We start from the raw sequence: 18,774 nt of genomic DNA, 5'->3' as shown, positions 1-18,774 counted from the left end.
TACCTGTGTTTAAGTCTCAAAATATGGAGTTATCATAACAAAAACATTGAAATACTGAGATATGGAAGCATTAACTTTCAAATCAGCTAATCAGAGGTTTCAAATCATAATAACCACCTCTGACTCAAACAGATAATTTGATGGCTGAAGTTTGACATAATGATATGGACAATATTAGGTGACAAAATGGCGCTTCAAACAATATCGTCAATAATAAAGAATTTGCCTTTTATTTTGTCAAGGTAGAATGGAGATAAACATGCTGTGTTTTCAATGTAGACATAGGTTACCTGTAGGTTCAACCTCATAAAAATTAACATTTGAATAAATTTCACACAAAAATCATCATGATGTATTTCTGAACAAAAACATAATCGTGAACAAGTGTCCAGGAAACATTGCAGTCCACGTGGGATCTCAATCACTCATTCAGAAGGCAATGGTACACTGGTAAAGTTGAGATCAACACTTCATCTGACAGAGGATATATGCAGAGTAAGCAGAAAGACACTTACCAGTCAGAGAGATTGTCCATGTAATCTAGATTCATCTCAAACACTGCCAGTACATCTCCCCCTGAAGAGAAAGCCATCAAGGTTATTCCTCCTGTCCTACTTTCAAATAGCTGCTTTGAAAGTTTGAATCCACAATCCATATAGAGTAAACTACGGTCGTAACAAACTCAAAAGGACATCTAATTTTTGTTCGTTATAATCGTAGTTCGTAACAGGTATGTATACAGTTGAGCAAAAATACAGCAAATGGCCGCGGCCAAAAGACAAGAACACTATATCTGTCAGTTTGTTGTAAGTGTGTTCGCTGTTAACAGAGTTTACTATAGTATTGATTAATATAGCATCTTTGAGGCAAGGAGCAAATATTACATGTACTGCTCTCGTCTCACCTTCAAACTGACGCACACGCAAGACATCACAATGTCATTGTTTAGAAGTACCTACCAATATCTCCTGTATCATGGGCTAGCCCAAATACGCCATGGAAATTTATCTAAAAATGAAAAAATACACATTTACTAATTTTATTTTCATTTCATTGTCAATAACAGTTGTCCCTACACACTTTTAGATACCTACATTGGCCATGTCAGATACCTACATGGTGCCCCTACACACAGTCAGATACCTACATGGTGCCCCTACACACAGTCAGACACCTATATGGTGCCCCTACACACAGTCAGATACCTACATGGTGCCCCTACACACTGTAGACACCTACATGGTGCCCCTACACACAGTCAGATACCTACATGTTGCCCCTACACACAGTCAGATATTTACACGGTGCCCCTACACACTGTAGACACCTACATAGGTCATGGTGCCCCTACACGCAGTCAGACACCTACATGGTGCCCCTATACACTGTCAGATACCTACATGGTGCCCCTACACACAGTCAGATACCTACATGGTGCCCCTACACACTGTAGACACCTACATGGTGCCCCTACACACAGTCAGATACCTACATGTTGCCCCTACACACAGTCAGATACCTACATGGTGCCCCTACACACAGTCAGATACCTACATGTTGCCCCTACACACTGTCAGATACCTACATGGTGCTCCTACACACTGTCAGATACCTACATGGTGCTCCTACACACAGTCAGATACCTACATGGTGCCCCTACACACAGTCAGATACCTACATGTTGCCCCTACACACAGTCAGATACCTACATGGTGCCCCTACACACAGTCAGATACCTACATGGTGCCCCTACACACAGTAAGATACCTACATGGTGCCCCTACACACAGTCAGATACCTACATGGTGCCCCTACACACTGTCAGATACCTACATGGTGCCCCTACACACAGTCAGATACCTACATGGTGCCCCTACACACAGTCAGATACCTACATGTTGCCCCTACACACAGTCAGATACCTACATGGTGCCCCTACACACAGTCAGATACCTACATGTTGCCCCTACACACTGTCAGATACCTACATGGGGCCCCTACACACAGTCAGACACCTACATGGTGCCCCTACACACAGTCAGATACCTACATGGTGCCCCTACACACTGGCAGATACCTACATGGTGCCCCTACACACAGTCAGATACCTACATGTTGCCCCTACACACAGTCAGACACCTACATGGTGCCCCTACACACAGTCAGACACCTACATGGTGCCCCTACACACAGTCAGATACCTACGTTGGCCATGGTCTGGAGGAAGCCCTGAGAGATCCCCAAGTTGTGCCACAGCACATCTGCCACCTGATGGGACATGAAGCCGAACATGAAGACCACCAACTTCTCTGTAGCCTGCCAGACAGAAACAGCGTCATCACTGATGGCATGGTGGTTTCAAAGAAAACAATTAATGGAAACATAACTTTCTTAGATTCCTAGGACTAAGAAGGTACCTTAGCAATGACCATGCAGGGCTTTGTTCATTTAACATAGATTTATGATAGTCACAGCATTTGATTCGTTGTTGAATTGATGATCTATTATTGGATGTGAAGTTTTAGCTGAAAAGTGCCTGTGGACCGGGGCTGTGATGTGTTGTGTCCGGGACTGTACTCACCTGGTCCCAGGGTGGGGGGTACTTCCTCCGGATGTAGTTCAGGGTGGCATTAAGGAACCCCGACCAATGGCTGTCTTCAGATATGTCGTGGTATTTACCTATTATGCAGTTAATGTGCTTTAGTATCAGTTGCATGATCAAGTTACCACAAACCACATGATTCTAAAATGAATTGGTTTGTAGACAACTTAAAATGTGCATTTAGGGTAAACTTGTACATCTCATGTTGTGATTAGTGTGCATGAAAAAAACACAGTGGTTGATCCAAATAATAATTTGAACTAAATGAACGACGTACTTAGGACATTTTTATCTGCTGCAAAACCAAATATTAACACTATGAGCCAGAATATTTTTTTTCTATATAAACACAATGTAATTTTTGTGGCAGATAAATAAAAATTTTCTCAACAATATGAAGCATAATTATTTTAAAAAAAATCATTTTCGCAGACAATGTTCTTTTTCGATAAAATCCAATTTTGGTAACACGAAAGAAACACTGTTGCAGGTCCATTATTTGACAAACATATCTATATGAAATGTGATTTGTTGACTATTGAGAATCCTCCTGATGCAAGGAAGGCTTTCTGAGAGACTCACCGTCAGCACAGATATTGGAGTAGTAGGCATCAGGGTAGGGGCTCCCAGCCTGGAAGGCATCTTGGTGCTTCCGGAACAGCTGGAAGAATACAGCTTATTGTCAAATACATCATGTATCATGTGCATATTGAGCAATCTGAAGTTGACTCTATTGTGATTTTTTTATGTCTGATGTTGACTACTGTGATTTTGTTATGTCTGATGTTGACTACTGTGATTTTGTTATGTCTGATGTTGACTACTGTGATTTTGTTATGTCTGATGTTGACTGTACTGTGATTTTGTTATGTCTCATGTTGACTGTATTGACAGAAGAAAAGGATAAAGCCACTCATAAAAAACACTGAAGATTGCCATAAATATTTTGGTTCTCAGGGAATGACTTTTAAAAATTTGATGCTGTTAGGAAGCAGTCCAAAAGTCCTATGTCAGATAATAATAATTCATATGTAACACCCACCTCTTGGTAGGTAAACTGTCCTTTCTCATCAGCAAAATGTTCAATGGATCTGTGACCTATAAAAGGAATATATCACTACATAATCATACATAGAAGTATTGCATGAATTTAATACCATGCGATTCAGTGGATCAAAGTTGAAGCCAAATCTAAGTCATAATTCACAGCTAACCATGTCAAACATGCTTAATGCCATAAAGGTATGGAGACAATTCAGCTGAATTCAATCACATTAAAGTCAGACCCTTCCCTGTATGGAGATCTGAGGACACCTCAATAACAGGTCACATCAGGTGATGTTTCTATTGAGGCTTCTAAATTCTCGATTTGTGTGAGCAAGCCATTAAAACCAGCACATCTGATTTCTGAATCTTTCTGAATCATTTTATGAATTGACAACATAGCAAACCTTATTCACAACTGAAGAACGACAAGGGAGATAACAACCCAAAACTTATTTTAACATACCATTAAAATATCACTTCAAACCAGCATATCTGATTTCTGAATCTTAAAAAAACCCTAACACGGCAAGATCCAAAAGTAGAAAGTACACATTATGTCGTTTCTGGGCACCATGGCATCTACACCAAAATCATGAAAAAGGAGTACCATTGCAGGAATATTTCTGTTCTGTGTTGGTTTTCACAAATCGAAATTTCCAAATTGATGTGGGACAAATATGAAGTTAAATCATTTTAGAAAACACAAGAATCCACTCAGTCTTCCCTTAGATTGGGCAGTCAAAAGTCACTCAGGGGACACCTGACACAAATTACAAGATTGGGTGGTTAGGCTCTCTGACTTGGTTGATGCATGTCATTGTATCCCAATAGTGTGAGATCGATGCTCATGACATCAATCACTGGATAGACTGGTCTGGACTCCATTATTTACAGACCGCCATCAAATAGCTTGCATATTGCTCAGTGCGACATTACCAGTAAACAAACAAACCTGCTATAGAGGTGTTCACAGATCTTCAAGCATGCAGAGGGGTATTTTAGGGGAGTAAAAGATCTGTTTATAATGAGACTTGGTTTGCTTTAAAAGCAACGAACTAAAGTCTTGTTTAACGTTCCTTTGACAATCTGTAAGCTAAAGCAACACCTTCTTAATATAACACTTTATTATAGGAGAAAGTCAGAGTATCTGTTCATTCTGGAAAAATAAAACACTTCTGTAACCTTTGAACACTCCATTATTTTTTCAGGAATGGAGAGCTGTTTTTCAACTATACATTAATATCTTGAACCAATATTTGAATTAATTTCAACTTGGAAGACAGAATTATTTTTTACATTTATTGACAAGTGAATAATTTCATTTTTTCCCCGAAAAACATGTGTCGCCAGCGGGGTTGAACCGTTCGAAGACACAGGGTTTGATTTGAGAATGTGTTATTGTCAATTCAGCTACGGCGGTACATGAATGTATGGTGTAAAATTAACTATTAAATATTTTCATAATTTTGCATAATGCTTAAAAGCTCAAAATAATATGTATATATTTTGTGTTAGAGCAGGCTACCTACAACAATGTTCATATTTATAGCAATTTGATAAACCATTGACAAGAAAAAACAAATCAGGTAAGATATATATCCTTGTTCGGGGCTGTATATTTCCTATTATTCCCATCAGCATGTATTGACAATGTGCAAGCGATTGATAAATACTGGTTTAGGACCCAACGAAATTATGTGTACCATGCATTGTAACTGTCAGCTCGCGACAGAGCTTGGTGCATGTGCAACAGCGGCAGAGAAGGTATTTCTCGCGCATCATGCAAGGGACATTCACCCAGTATAAATACAGTCCACAAAGAGTTCTGATTTATTTTGAAAATATTTTCCACAAAAGAATATTTTGTCAAAGTGTAAAAAAGATGATGAGTTTTAAGTAGGGGAATATCCTCGTAGCTCTCCATTCCTCTGTGGGTCCTCTGCTCCTGTATTTTCAAGGAATGGAGAGTTACTCGGATATTCCCCTCCATGTAATGTAGACTTGCACCAAAGACACTTGAACTTTGTCCAACCTTAAACACATCCCTACTTGTCAGCAGTGGGACGATACACCGATGCATTAGTGGATCTCCTACTTCTCAATACAAGTTAATAAAGAATATTACATCAAACACTAATTAGTAGTAAAAACATAAATAGAGAATACTACACTCATTCTCGTTAGATACCATTTTTACGAAATGAGTGGACTTTCTATAGTATCTGAACAAGCAAAAGCAAGATCAGTTTCATAAAAATAGGCATCAAACGAGAGTGAGTGTAGTATCTTATTTATTACCTATGTCAAAATATGTATTTAAGTGTAAATACATAAAAACTTTCTTTCATTGACAGATGAAACTGAAACCGGTTGCAAATCTGGTTGTGCATGAATATTGATATATTCCCAAATATGGGAATTGTCGACATTTCTATGCATACTCATTAACAACATGTTCCTGCTGTTGTGTGTGCAAACATGACAGCATCAACCCTCAAGATCTTTTTAAAGAATATATTCAACTTATGGAAATTCAAGCCCATTGTTGTTAGTTCCTGGCTGTGCAATCAAAATTTTGCGGTTTCCTTGATCTATCTGTGGAATTTATATCCTGTCCGTACCATTTTGGAAAAGGGAAATCAGAGTGCTTGCCAAAGACATTCATGTTAACTGTACGGCCTGATGCTGAAGACGTTAAAATCAACAAACTTAAGTTTGCTTGCATGTCAGTGACAGCTTCGAACAAAGGGCAAGGTCACCATCCAAATAAGAAAAGACAACTGGATTTACTCACAGCGTTTTCCGCTAGGGAATGTTATTGTTCGCATTTGGGATGTTCTGAGCCAAAAAATCAGAAATCAGGCACACTTCCACAGAGTTTTTAAACGATTTTCATCGGAACTGTTCACTTTGAGTGATCTGGTCGTGCAGTCGTGTATGTTTATTGATGAACAAACATCTCCCGAAACAGTGCCGAAAAAAAAACGCTTCAAAGGGGACAGTGATGGCACAACCGGAGCATCCAGATAGTCCAGATATATATCCAGATAGTTAAAACTGACTTCATTTCACCACGCTTATCCTTTTATGTTAAATCAAATTGAAAGTCAAGAAAGTGGTTGGGTGCGTCACGCTCATAGGGACCCTCGATCTGTCGATCGGTAATAGTACATTGCAAATGGATATAGCTTGATTATATAATGTCTGTAGTATCTCTGTGCATAACTAATACAGAATGCAAAGCAAAGTTGATGCGTGTGACTATCTTGTTTGGTATAATAAAGTGTGTGTAAATGTCTCTCGCTTTCATGAGATTGCTTCAGTTCTGCATAGCTGCAAATAGAATGACGTCTCGCACCTTTTTATGAATGAAAAAAGTAATTCAGGTGTAACAGAGGTCACGGTTATCCATCAAAATGACTAAAACGAGGTCAACCTTGTACGACACACACGTGACGTACAGATTTAGTATCTTACCACCTGTATCTTCACCACGTGGGTAATAAATATTTTTATCCATTGTGCCAGGTATTTGTCCATCCTGTCTATGGAAAGGATGGCTTTCACACCACAGAAAAGAACACATGCAAGTATCGTGATACGTATTGGATCGTGAGCAATGTATCGTGAGACATACTGGATTGCACAGTTGGTTTATCATCCCAGCACTATTACTTTTAGACTTTGACAAAACATTAAAGTGGAAAATACTTTAAAAAATGTAGTCTGTATCTCTACTGTGTGAGTTGCCACTGTAGTGTATTTGTAAGACTGTACATCACGACCCACACCTAGACTGGGAGGAACATCAAGCAACAAGACGTCTGAACTGAACGGTGATTTATTCGGAACTGACCACAGGTACATAGTCATGACGTCACTCACGATGCTGGGGCATGTGACGTATGACGTAGTAGTGCGTGCACATTGGCGCTCACAATATGTCAACAAACCTAACACAACATTTTTCCCCCTTGAAACAAAAATCTAACACCCATCTGATGTACTAAGAAAAAGAACAATTACAAAATAACAACTTTTGACACTGACCCACTAAGTTACACAAAACGAATCCCTTGTTTAACACAGTAAATAACTTAACCACACTTTTAGTTTATGATCTATGGCATTACAGATTAAGTCTGTCAGGAGCTGTTACTGTCCTAGTTGATCGCCTGACAGCTTGTTTAGTAACCATGGTAACTGCTGGAGGCGACACACACACCTGCCTCCCCACATTCAATGTTCTACCCGAATCATCACCACATGCATTAGTGTCGGTCTTGCCAGATGGTACAATTATTGCATCTGACATCTTAGTCTCATGAGTCTGACACCATCCCACTCTTGGTCGAAAGTTTGTCACCTTCTACACTGTCTGTAGCAATTCTACCTCGAAGTTGATCAATATGGCGTCGACAACTCCTGTCACCAACATCAACTTCATAATGTCTCTCTCCATATTTTGTCAAAACTTGCCCGGGTATCCATTTGTCATGTGCACGATAATCAGCACCCACATCTCCTGGCTTACTTGCAGTTGTCTAGTCTCAGCTGGATCACTCATTTGACCTGCCAACTTAGATGACATAGCAGACTGGATGTCTGGTTTCAGCAAGTCTAACTTTGTCCTTAATTCTCGACCCAGAAACAACTTTGCTGGAGTTTCACGGGTAGTGCAATGAGGAGTCGACCTGTCAGCCAGCAGAAACTGATCAACCTTTGTCAATACAGATCCATCGTCTTCCTCAGCTGCCTTCATGGCCTGTTTGAATGACAGGACTGCCCTCTCAGCTTGTCCATTAGTAGCCGGAGGATATGGAGCTGACAAAATATGTTTGACACCATTGCATTTCAAAAATGCTTCGAACTCTTCTGACACAAATTGTGGTCCATTATCTGTAACCACTTGATGTGGCACATAAAACTGTGCACACAGCTTTCGTACTTCCTTCACTGCAGCACTAGATGTTGTAGAATTCATTGCTACAATTTCAGTCCATTTTGAAAATGCATCTACAGTTAACAGAAACATGTGACCCCTAAATGGCCCTGCAAAGTCAAGATGAATGCGGGTCCATGGACGTGACGGACATGGGTGTACAGGGGCTAACTGTGGATTGTTGTGAGTGTTCTGGCATGTTGAACATGTCTTGGTAATTCTCTCTATTTCACCGTCCATCCCAGGCCACCAAATGTAACTTCTTGCTACAGATTTCATTTTCACAACTCCAAAATGTTCCGTGTGTAATTCTTGCAACACAGTCTGTCTCAGTTTAGAGGGAATTACTACTCTCATTCACACATCACACAGCCCATATGTACAGTGAGTTCAAACCTTCGACTGTGATATGCTCTCATCATGAAATCTTCCCCATGCTCTCTTGTCCATCCATTCATCACCGCTGTACACTTGAGACAGTAGAGGATCACGTCATGTTTCGTTTCTAAAGTCAGCAGTAGTAACTGGTAGTTGCTCAAACTGTCGGTTGTAAAACATCTCCACCTCATCTGGTGATTCTTTCTGCTCCCTGGTAACATTGACAAGTGGAAGTCTGGATAACACAGTTACCGTATAAGCGACATCAGTTACTGTATAAGCGACATCATTTACCGTATAAGCGACATCAGTTACCGTATAAGCAACATCAGTTACAGTATAAGCGACATCAGTAACATCAGTTACCGTATAAGCAACATCAGTTACAGTATAAGCGACATCATTTACAGTATAAGCAGCATCAGTTACCGTATAAGCGACATCAGTTACCGTATAAGCGACATCAGTTACTGTATAAGCAACATCAGTTACTGTATAAGCGACATCAGTTACCGCATAAGCGACATCAGTTACTGTATAAGCGACATCAGTTACAGTATAAGCGACATCAGTTACCGTATAAGCGACATCAGTTACCGTATAAGCGACATCAGTTACTGTATAAGCGACATCAGTTACAGTATAAGCAACATCAGTTACCGTATAAGCAACATCAGTTACAATATAAGCGACATAAGTAACATCAGTTACAGTATAAGCGACATCAGTTAAAGTATAAGCGACATCAGTTACCATATAAGCGACATCAGTTACCGTATAAGCAACATCAGTTACCGTATAAGCAACATCAGTTACAGTATAAGCGACATCAGTTACCGTATAAGCAACATCAGTTACAGTATAAGCGACATCAGTAACATCAGTTACCGTATAAGCAACATCAGTTACAGTATAAGCGACATCATTTACAGTATAAGCAGCATCAGTTACCGTATAAGCGACATCAGTTACCGTATAAGCGACATCAGTTACTGTATAAGCAACATCAGTTACTGTATAAGCGACATCAGTTACTGTATAAGCGACATCAGTTACTGTATAAGCGACATCAGTTACAGTATAAGCGACATCAGTTACCGTATAAGCGACATCAGTTACTGTATAAGCGACATCAGTTACCGTATAAGCGACATCAGTTACCGTATAAGCAACATCAGTTACCGTATAAGCGACATCAGTTACAATATAAGCGACATAAGTAACATCAGTTACAGTATAAGCGACATCAGTTACAGTATAAGCGACATCAGTTACCATATAAGCGACATCAGTTACCGTATAAGCAACATCAGTTACCGTATAAGCGACATCAGTTACAATATAAGCGACATCAGTTACTGTATAAGAACATCAGTTAAAGTATAAGCGACATCAGTTACCGTATAAGCGACATCAGTTACAGTATAAGCGACATCAGTTACAGTATAAGCGACATCAGTTACCGTATAAGCGACATCAGTTACAGTATAAGCGACACCAGTTACCGTATAAGCGACATCAGTTATCGTATAAGTGACATCAGTTACCGTGTAAGCCACATCAGTTACAGTATAAGCGACATCAGTTAAAGTATAAGCGACATCAGTTACCGTATAAGCGACATCAGTTATCGTATAAGTGACATCAGTTACTGTGTAAGCCACATCAGTTACCGTATAAGCGACATCAGTTACAGTATAAGCGACATCAGTTAAAGTATAAGCCACATCAGTTAAAGTATAAGCGACATCAGTTACCGTATAAGCGACATTAGTTACCATATAAGCGACATCAGTTACAGTATAAGCGACATCAGTTACCGTATAAGCGACATCAGTTACAGTATAAGCGACATGTAGCCCACTTGTGCATTATTCAATGCAGTACAGTGTATGAATAGGTGATGCCTGCGTTTGATCAGTAAATAACGATGTGTGAAGGTACTTGGGCTGAAAGTTGAAAATGCAGCATTGGGTAACTATTAGGGCTGGGATGGGTAACTCGAGTACCCGGGTCGGGTTGGTACTGAGTAGGACCCGGGTACAGGACTACCCGGACCCATGGTTAGTCACGTGATATATTGTTTAATGACAAAAATTATCTAGAACTCTATGGTAACACTACAAGTAACTAATATTCGCATTCCTTCCGATTTTTCATATGGTTGAATAAAGATATAACTTAATTCAACTTCAGTGTATGAATGACCAGATTGTTTAATACATGTATCTAAAAATGTTTTGCCAGGGCTATGCTAAAGATGTTCCAAATCGGACATTTTGAGATATCTCTTGAGAGCTACAGTGGGTACCCGGGTGGGGTCGGGTAATAGGGAGGTGGGTACCCGGGTAGTAAATTTGGACTCGTCCCAGCCCTAGTAACTATGCACAGTGACAGTGTTGTTTGTGTTAGTGGGTTTTTGAAATTGTATTTGTATGCAAGCAACTAAGAAATTAATTGAGCCATGGTGATTTATTTTAAGTATTTATGCAAATAACCAGCTTATCTGGAGCTCTGTTTACTTCTGTTTGTTTGTCCCTCATAGCGATAGTTATTCATCCGTCACTGTACTGTTTCAAGGAATAAACAGTGGCTCTTGATTGCATTTTTTCCATTTTTCATTTTCTAAGTCATCAAAAACAGAGTGTGTAGAACTGTAAACAAAGATTTTAAGTATTTTTTTTCTGTTAACAAAATAATTGTTTGGTTTTGGTTGGTTTTTGTTAAACGACGCACTCAGCAATATTCCAGCTATATGACGGCATCCTGAAAATAATCGAGTCTGGAACAGACAATCCAGTGATTAATATCATGAGACGAAATAATCCATAATAAATCATGACAAGTGTAACACAATCATCATTGTGGAGGAACTTCTATAAGGAATATAGGAACTCTTTATAAAAATCATGAAATGTTTAGTATGTCACCGAAATACTGGCCATCATCAAATAATTCTGACAATATTGTAGTTACAGAAAATCATCAGAAAGAGTCTTTTTTAGGTCGTTGTAAATCAGTTTTTATATTTCCATAACTGCCTTCCTCACAACAAAACACCTCATCTTACCATCAAACACCTCAACTCACAACTAAACACTCTACCTTAAATCATATCATCGTCCCCAAGTACAGACCTCACCATCTAACACCTCACCTCACCATCTAACACCTCACCTCACAACTAAACACTCTGCCCTGAATCATATCATCATCCCCAAGTACAGACCTCACCATCAAACACCTCACCTCACAACTAAACACTCTACCTTGAATCATATCATCATCCCCAAGTACAGACCTCACCATCTAACACCTCACCTCACCATCTAACACCTCACCTCACCATCTAACACCTCACCTCACAACTAAACATTCTGCCTTGAATCATATCATCATCCCCAAGTACAGACAGATGAAGAAAATGTCCTTCCTGGTTCCTTGTTCCTTTACTTGGTTAAGAATGGTTGTGTTTTAACCAATATTTCACCATGTGACAAAAATCAACAATTCAGCTGGTGACCATAACAAATTTGGGACTTGTGACATTGAACATTCTGCACCAACTGCTGATCAATACTTGCTACACCTAATCTCTATCACGTCTATGTTAGAACTAGACGTGACGAGATGTGAATCACATTGACGACAGTTTATGTACACATTTGTCTTGAATATGGTAACCAGTTGGAATATTTAAGTATAACAACATAAATGAAAAGACTGCTGCTTCACATATCTAATCATTAATTTATTGTGGCCTTGTAATACAAGTAAATTGAATGTTTGCGACGACTGCTGTCAATAACACACCACATGTACTGAACCAGTTGCCATATTTGCATTCATATGAAAACTATATATTATTTTATTTAATTACCACCTATACAAACTATTGAAACATATTGCTCTATCATCTATGCTGCCAGAATGAAATGTCACAGCAATAATTAAAACTACTGTATTCATGGTATTAGCCATGCACAAAGGGAGGTACTTATCAACACAAGTTCAATTGTTGTTGGAAAACGAGTGGTAGAAAATAAACTTAGTTCAAATATTGATGAAACTCAAACATTTTTGATAATAAAATACCAGGAACTAATATCCCCATTCTGCACCACTGTGTTTTTATGTGTAAAACAGTCTGTAATACACATGAAAATACGGACTGTCACATCAATTTTCAGACTTAGTATGGAGCACTTATAAATATTAATTACACATTTATCTAGAAGATGATATGGGGGTGACTTATTACAATGAACATCTGTTGAAGAACAATTAAAGGGGCACTGATCTAACGCCATTCCCCGGACTGGTTGTTGCCTTTGTTATTGTTTTTTCCCCCGTGAGTACCCGGATGATACGCAACGCAACTGAGCGTGACCAGAGACTGGGCTACCGTCTGCAAGGACAGCTAAATAAACTTGGAGGCAATATTTGTTTTACGCATTTTTGCATAAACACTGATTGGTTAACTGTGATCTATAAAGATTCGACAAAGGGCGCATGTTAAATAATTTCTTCAGCCTAAACAAACAGACAAAAAGAACAGCGGAGCTCATCGGAAGTCGTCATTTGGAAATACCCCAGATGGTTATAGTTTAATACTAAAAAAAGTATCCATGCAGTGAAAGCATTTTCGGATTTCGGATTGTGTAATACGATTACTACTCCCTTGTTGTCATACACGTTTTCTCGTATAACCCTACACTTGTGTATTTGTCGTCATTCACTTGATGCTCAGTTAATGAATTTATTACAGGTACAATTAGTGGTAGCACCACTTAGATTACCTGACAAAGGTTCTCATTTGGCATTTATTGTGTCTGGGGTAATTATTCAATCTAAATCCAGGTTTGAAGTGAGGTTATGTAATATGCACGTGGCAGCCCAGCAAGAGATGAATGATCAGTTGATTTACTTTTTTTTTGTAAATCAACGGATCGTTCCTAGTCATCAAAGGATTAACAGAAAATACGTTGATTGATTAATCACTGTTATCTTGCACAGTGGATATGTCAAAAGTGAGTGTTTACATGTCTAGGTTTACTAAAACAAAGGGAATACACTCATATCATGGCGTGAAGTGCCGATGTAAAAACAACATACAATTTGTTCAAAGGGTTAACTGATAATACGTTGATTGGTTGCTCATTGTTATCAAACTCAATGGATTTTTTAGGAACCGTCGACGTAATGAAAATAGTTGTCACGTGGCCTTTCTCAGCCGACCCTTGAGACTTGACACCCGAAACGATATATATCTTTTAGAATATTTGATAGTTACAGAGACACGTGACATCGAATAAGTTATTTTGTATAGCTGCAGACGAGTGGGATATTATTCCTTTGTGTGGATATTCACGGATACATTCCTCGAATAAGGAAGCTGCCTTTTTATACACATAAATTTGGTAAGTTGTAATTATGGTATTTGCATTTTGTTTTCCTTCATTTGAAAAAAATATACACACTATAAAAAAAGCAATGCTCAGGTGAAATATTTACTTTGTGTTGCAAGTCAAAATAGTGTAAACGAAAATCGCAAAATTACCAAGCAAGTGACTTATCAAAACTTCGTCACCATTACCGATGCTACCCACAAAGATGCCTACATTTCCTTATTATCTCGGAAACTGTATTTCATTTTGTTGATCAATGTGACCATACGCTCTTATTACTACCGGTATCCATAAAAGTGACTAATGCGCTTACGAATGGCGCAACAGAGGTCGCGAGCTAGTCTAGATTTCTGCTCTACATCCGGGTACTCACTGGGAAAAAACAATAACAAAGGCAACAACCAGTCCCGGGGAATTGCGTTAGATCAGTGCCCCTTTAACATTGCATATCATTCATGAGAATACTAAACAAAAACCTTTTCATACACATTTTGATTCAACATTTTTCTTACAGGCTGGGTCATCATGAAACTCCAGGAAGTAACATTAAGTTAATGAGGAACAAAACAGTGAACTGACCACAGATATCACAAGTCCTAATAAGGTAAAAGAAATGGACGAGCTCTAAGAAGTAAAAACAACTGCATGAAACAAGATCTATTTCAAACTGTAAAAAACTAATATTTTGTATTTGTCTAGCTGACCCATTACTTTTCTGTCACACAAGGCCCATCAGCAACCTGAAAAATTGTATTTCTTGAAATCTGTGACCAGTCCATAACATGAAAGCAGAGCAATCGCCAATAGGGAAATATAATGGGTAAAAACTAACGTCCGTAACAAGCTGGTAACACCCTTCCTCATTTAAAAATAAAGATCTTAACTACTTGCGATAAGTATTAAAAATCATTTATGTTATACATAAATATAATGTGGAAAAGCAAAGGTTACAAATATTTATGGGTAATAGTTATTAAGTTAAGTTTAGGGCCGATTGACCTGCATCAGGTAGGGTCATGTCTTAACAACTGGACCCCAACACAGTGGTCGGTCAGCCTACTATAATAACAAGGAACATGTAAACATTCAATACATCATATGGGATTAGAATTTCTGAAGGTCAGCAAATACATATCTTTGATGTAGATCAATCCAAACTTACTGATTTCGATGTGTGTAGTCGTACCGCATCCCGATGTCAACGAATACGTTAAACTCACAAGAAAGATGTAAATAATTCCGTGGTGATTTTCTGCCGCCATTTTGTCCCGAACCAAATCACATGACTGATCACGTGAATGTCACAACACCAAGACGAGAACGTTTTCCTCAGTATATAGATCTGTATTTAGTTAACATTGTATGTTTTGATTGTTTTACTAGATGGCGTTCGTTGTAGATATTATCACGTACATGTATTGCATTATTCACGTCCGTGATGATAAGCATAATTATATACACAATTCGATAATTTGATAGGATTAATCCATCACCAATTTGCACTTATTGTGTTTTGTTTAATTGCGTTTCTTTGATAACTTGTATATTTCTCAAACTAAATGGCTGTCATTATTTCTTATGCCCTTATAAAACCTATAATTCCGCTTATGTGTAGCACTCATGAAAACCGCCCTCCCCTACAATAATCTATTGTGACAAATTAGACTTTTCCAAGATTTGGTTCAGACTGAATATTGAAGTTAGTTATCACCAGTGTACGCTGAATGTATGCATGTCTTCAGCAACCCATGCTCGTCGTAAGAGGCGACTAACGGGGCTGGGTGGTCAGATCTGTTGACTAGGTTGATGCATGTCATCGTATCCCATTTACGTGGATCGATGCTCATGATATCAATCACTATAGATTGTTTACCGGCAGTCTGGGACAAACTTTCGGGTCAGACTACGTCACGTGACACCTGCTGTTTTCTGAATCTTTTGTTTATGAAGTCATCAGCGCGAACTACAACTAACACTTAAGGGAAAAGTAGACATGTGATAGTTTGTTCAACAATACAAAACACCTCAGTGTTAAATGGATATACCACGCGCTATGTGGTGTAACATAATATATCCACGGTTAGGGTAGAGGCGACAAGAACTTTACCGGTATATGGTCTCTGGTTTTGGTCATTGTGTATCTTGCATACAAAATACATTCAGTCGGACATTTAAAGACATAATTTACTAATAACTATTAAACAAGTCTATACGTTTGTCATGTGGGGTGAACCTCGCCACTGGTTGCATTGCGTCCAAACGTTTCCCTGTAGATAGGTCCCCACATTCTGATGTTGGACGAGGTGGTAATACATCCGATATTTTCACGGTAAAAAAACACTTATACTGCAATAGATAGACAGCATCAACACCGCACATGTGCACAAGCTCCAGATATGATAGAACTTTCAAAACCATGTTATAATCAGTGAGACATCTGTCAAATAAACTCAAAGAAACTTCCCCAATACTATGCTTTAACAAGAGTTATTGCGAGTTAACGGTAAATAAAAGAAGAAAAAAGTCCTTCGAAAGAACTTGCTATAATTATTATGTGTGTAAATCTGGTATCAAGGTAAAGCGTTATTTCTTGCTTGTTTTCTGCCTCAATACCAAGCTCATTAAAATCAGATCTTAGTTCTCGTTATCGCTAAACAAAGCGAGAACTTAGATCTGATTTTAATGAGATTGCCTCAATACAGAGATCTATGATTACGGTTTTTACCAGATAATTACTTAATAAACAGACTAGGGCTGGGACGGGTAACTCGGGTACCCGGGTCGGGTGGGTACAGAGTAGGACCGGGGTACCCACCGGACTACCCGGACTCGTGGTTCGTAACGTGATATATTGTTTAATGACTAAAATTATCTGGAAATCTATGGTGACACTACACGTCACTAATGTTAGCTTTTCGTTCTGACTCTGCACCCATTCCTTCTGATTTTTCATGTGGTTGAAAAAAGATATAACTTAAGTCAACTTCAGTGTATGCATGACCAGATTGTTTGATACATGTATCTAAATACGTTTTGCCAGGGCTATGCTAAAAATATTCACAATCGGACATTTTGAGACATCTCCTGAGACCTAGAGTGGGTACCCGGGTAGGTTCGGGTGATAGGGGGCGGGTACCCGGGTAGTAAATTTGGACTCGTCCCAGCCCTAAAACAGACACATGTGAACCTTTTAACATCCAAAGATGATACAATGGTACACAAAACGTGATCTAGGCTACCAATTGTCGGACTTTTTATGTTTGTGGAAGCCTCGGTGGCAGAGCGGGTTAGATCGCTGACTTTGTGTACTGGCGATTAGGTCCTTCTCTCTGGCAGCGTGGGTTCTAACCTCGGATGGGACTCAACCCCCCAAAATACGAGAATCTGTACTTTACTAAGAAGGTACCACTTTATAAATAGCATAGTGTGTTCATATACAAATGTTAACGTGGAAACATTGTACTAAATTACATTTTGGCCGAAGGCCTTTCGTACGATTAAATATTTGATTTGATAGATCGGGACTTAGTCCTGCACCATGACTGGAATTTTTGTTTTTTAGGCATTTTTTAGCAAAAGAACAGACAAGACTAGATCAAACTAACCAAGTCTAGTTTGCTTGATTAATACAGCAGAAGAGGAAAGGTTCTTTCGAAAAAATAAAAATTATTATAAAGACATGTTTTCATTGACTAAGTGTTTGTCTGGTCGGGACTCATTGCATCATACTTCCCAACATCTTCGACGACACCCATTCAGTAATTATCTTTCTGGTACGCAACGCTGACATAAATTAAAGATTATTTTATCAAATCAGCGATGAAATTAAACTTCACCCAAGAGCTGCGAGAAGCTTAAGGCCTTGGTTCTGTTTGACATTGACGCTTCGAGCTACCGGAGTCCAAAAGCAACATTGTAAGTGCGCATCTTTCAGTAACGCGCGGTTCAATAATGACGTTATCTCATTACATCGTTTGAATGGTGAAGTGAAATGGGATTAAGATCTATTTATTGTCTTTGGTGGTAATGTATACAGAAATAAAGATTTTTTTCGTAATAAAAGGTGTGTGTGTGTGTGTGTGTGTGTGTGTGCGCACCCCCCTCTGTATCCGCCCATGGGCTTCCCTCGTTAAGTTTCCACTTTTTGTTATCTTATTACTTTTGTTGTTCTAACGTACAAATATAGATGCTCTCTGCCTCATAGCAATCATACACCTGATAAAGGAGTAAGCATATTTACTAAGAAACGTTGTTCCTCATAATAAAGGAGTTGACATCCATAAATTTTCATCCTTATGTGTATCACTTCTAAATGCCTTTCAAAGACTTAGTACTATTCTTATCTTTGTCCTTTTTTATTTTTTTTATCGTTAGTCTATACGAAATGTATTAACAAT

At 38.7% G+C, this 18,774-nt stretch overlaps 1 protein-coding gene across 1 annotated transcript in view; it reads right to left on the bottom strand.

Annotated features, from left to right (window-relative positions):
- The window catches only part of LOC139480123 (phosphatidylinositol-glycan-specific phospholipase D-like), a 33,518-nt gene extending 17,878 nt beyond the window's left edge, over nucleotides 1-15,640 (bottom strand). Inside the window, exons 1-7 of the mRNA XM_071263151.1 lie at nucleotides 15,540-15,640; nucleotides 3,645-3,700; nucleotides 3,185-3,263; nucleotides 2,582-2,679; nucleotides 2,206-2,316; nucleotides 960-1,008; nucleotides 516-576 (exon numbers count right to left, since the gene is read on the bottom strand). Coding sequence (XP_071119252.1) covers nucleotides 516-576; nucleotides 960-1,008; nucleotides 2,206-2,316; nucleotides 2,582-2,679; nucleotides 3,185-3,263; nucleotides 3,645-3,700; nucleotides 15,540-15,639 — 554 coding nt within the window. The 5' untranslated portion in view covers nucleotide 15,640. The remainder of the gene's footprint in view (nucleotides 1-515; nucleotides 577-959; nucleotides 1,009-2,205; nucleotides 2,317-2,581; nucleotides 2,680-3,184; nucleotides 3,264-3,644; nucleotides 3,701-15,539) is intronic.
- Nucleotides 15,641-18,774: the final 3,134 nt, after the last annotated feature.

The sequence above is a fragment of the Haliotis cracherodii genome, unplaced genomic scaffold (assembly GCF_022045235.1).
Source record: "Haliotis cracherodii isolate W230 unplaced genomic scaffold, xgHalCrac1.p SCAF_4, whole genome shotgun sequence".
NCBI classification, from domain to species: Eukaryota; Metazoa; Mollusca; class Gastropoda; order Lepetellida; family Haliotidae; genus Haliotis; species Haliotis cracherodii.
The sequence above is the reverse complement of the archived record's forward strand: the minus strand, read 5'-3'. Positions and strand labels throughout refer to the sequence as shown.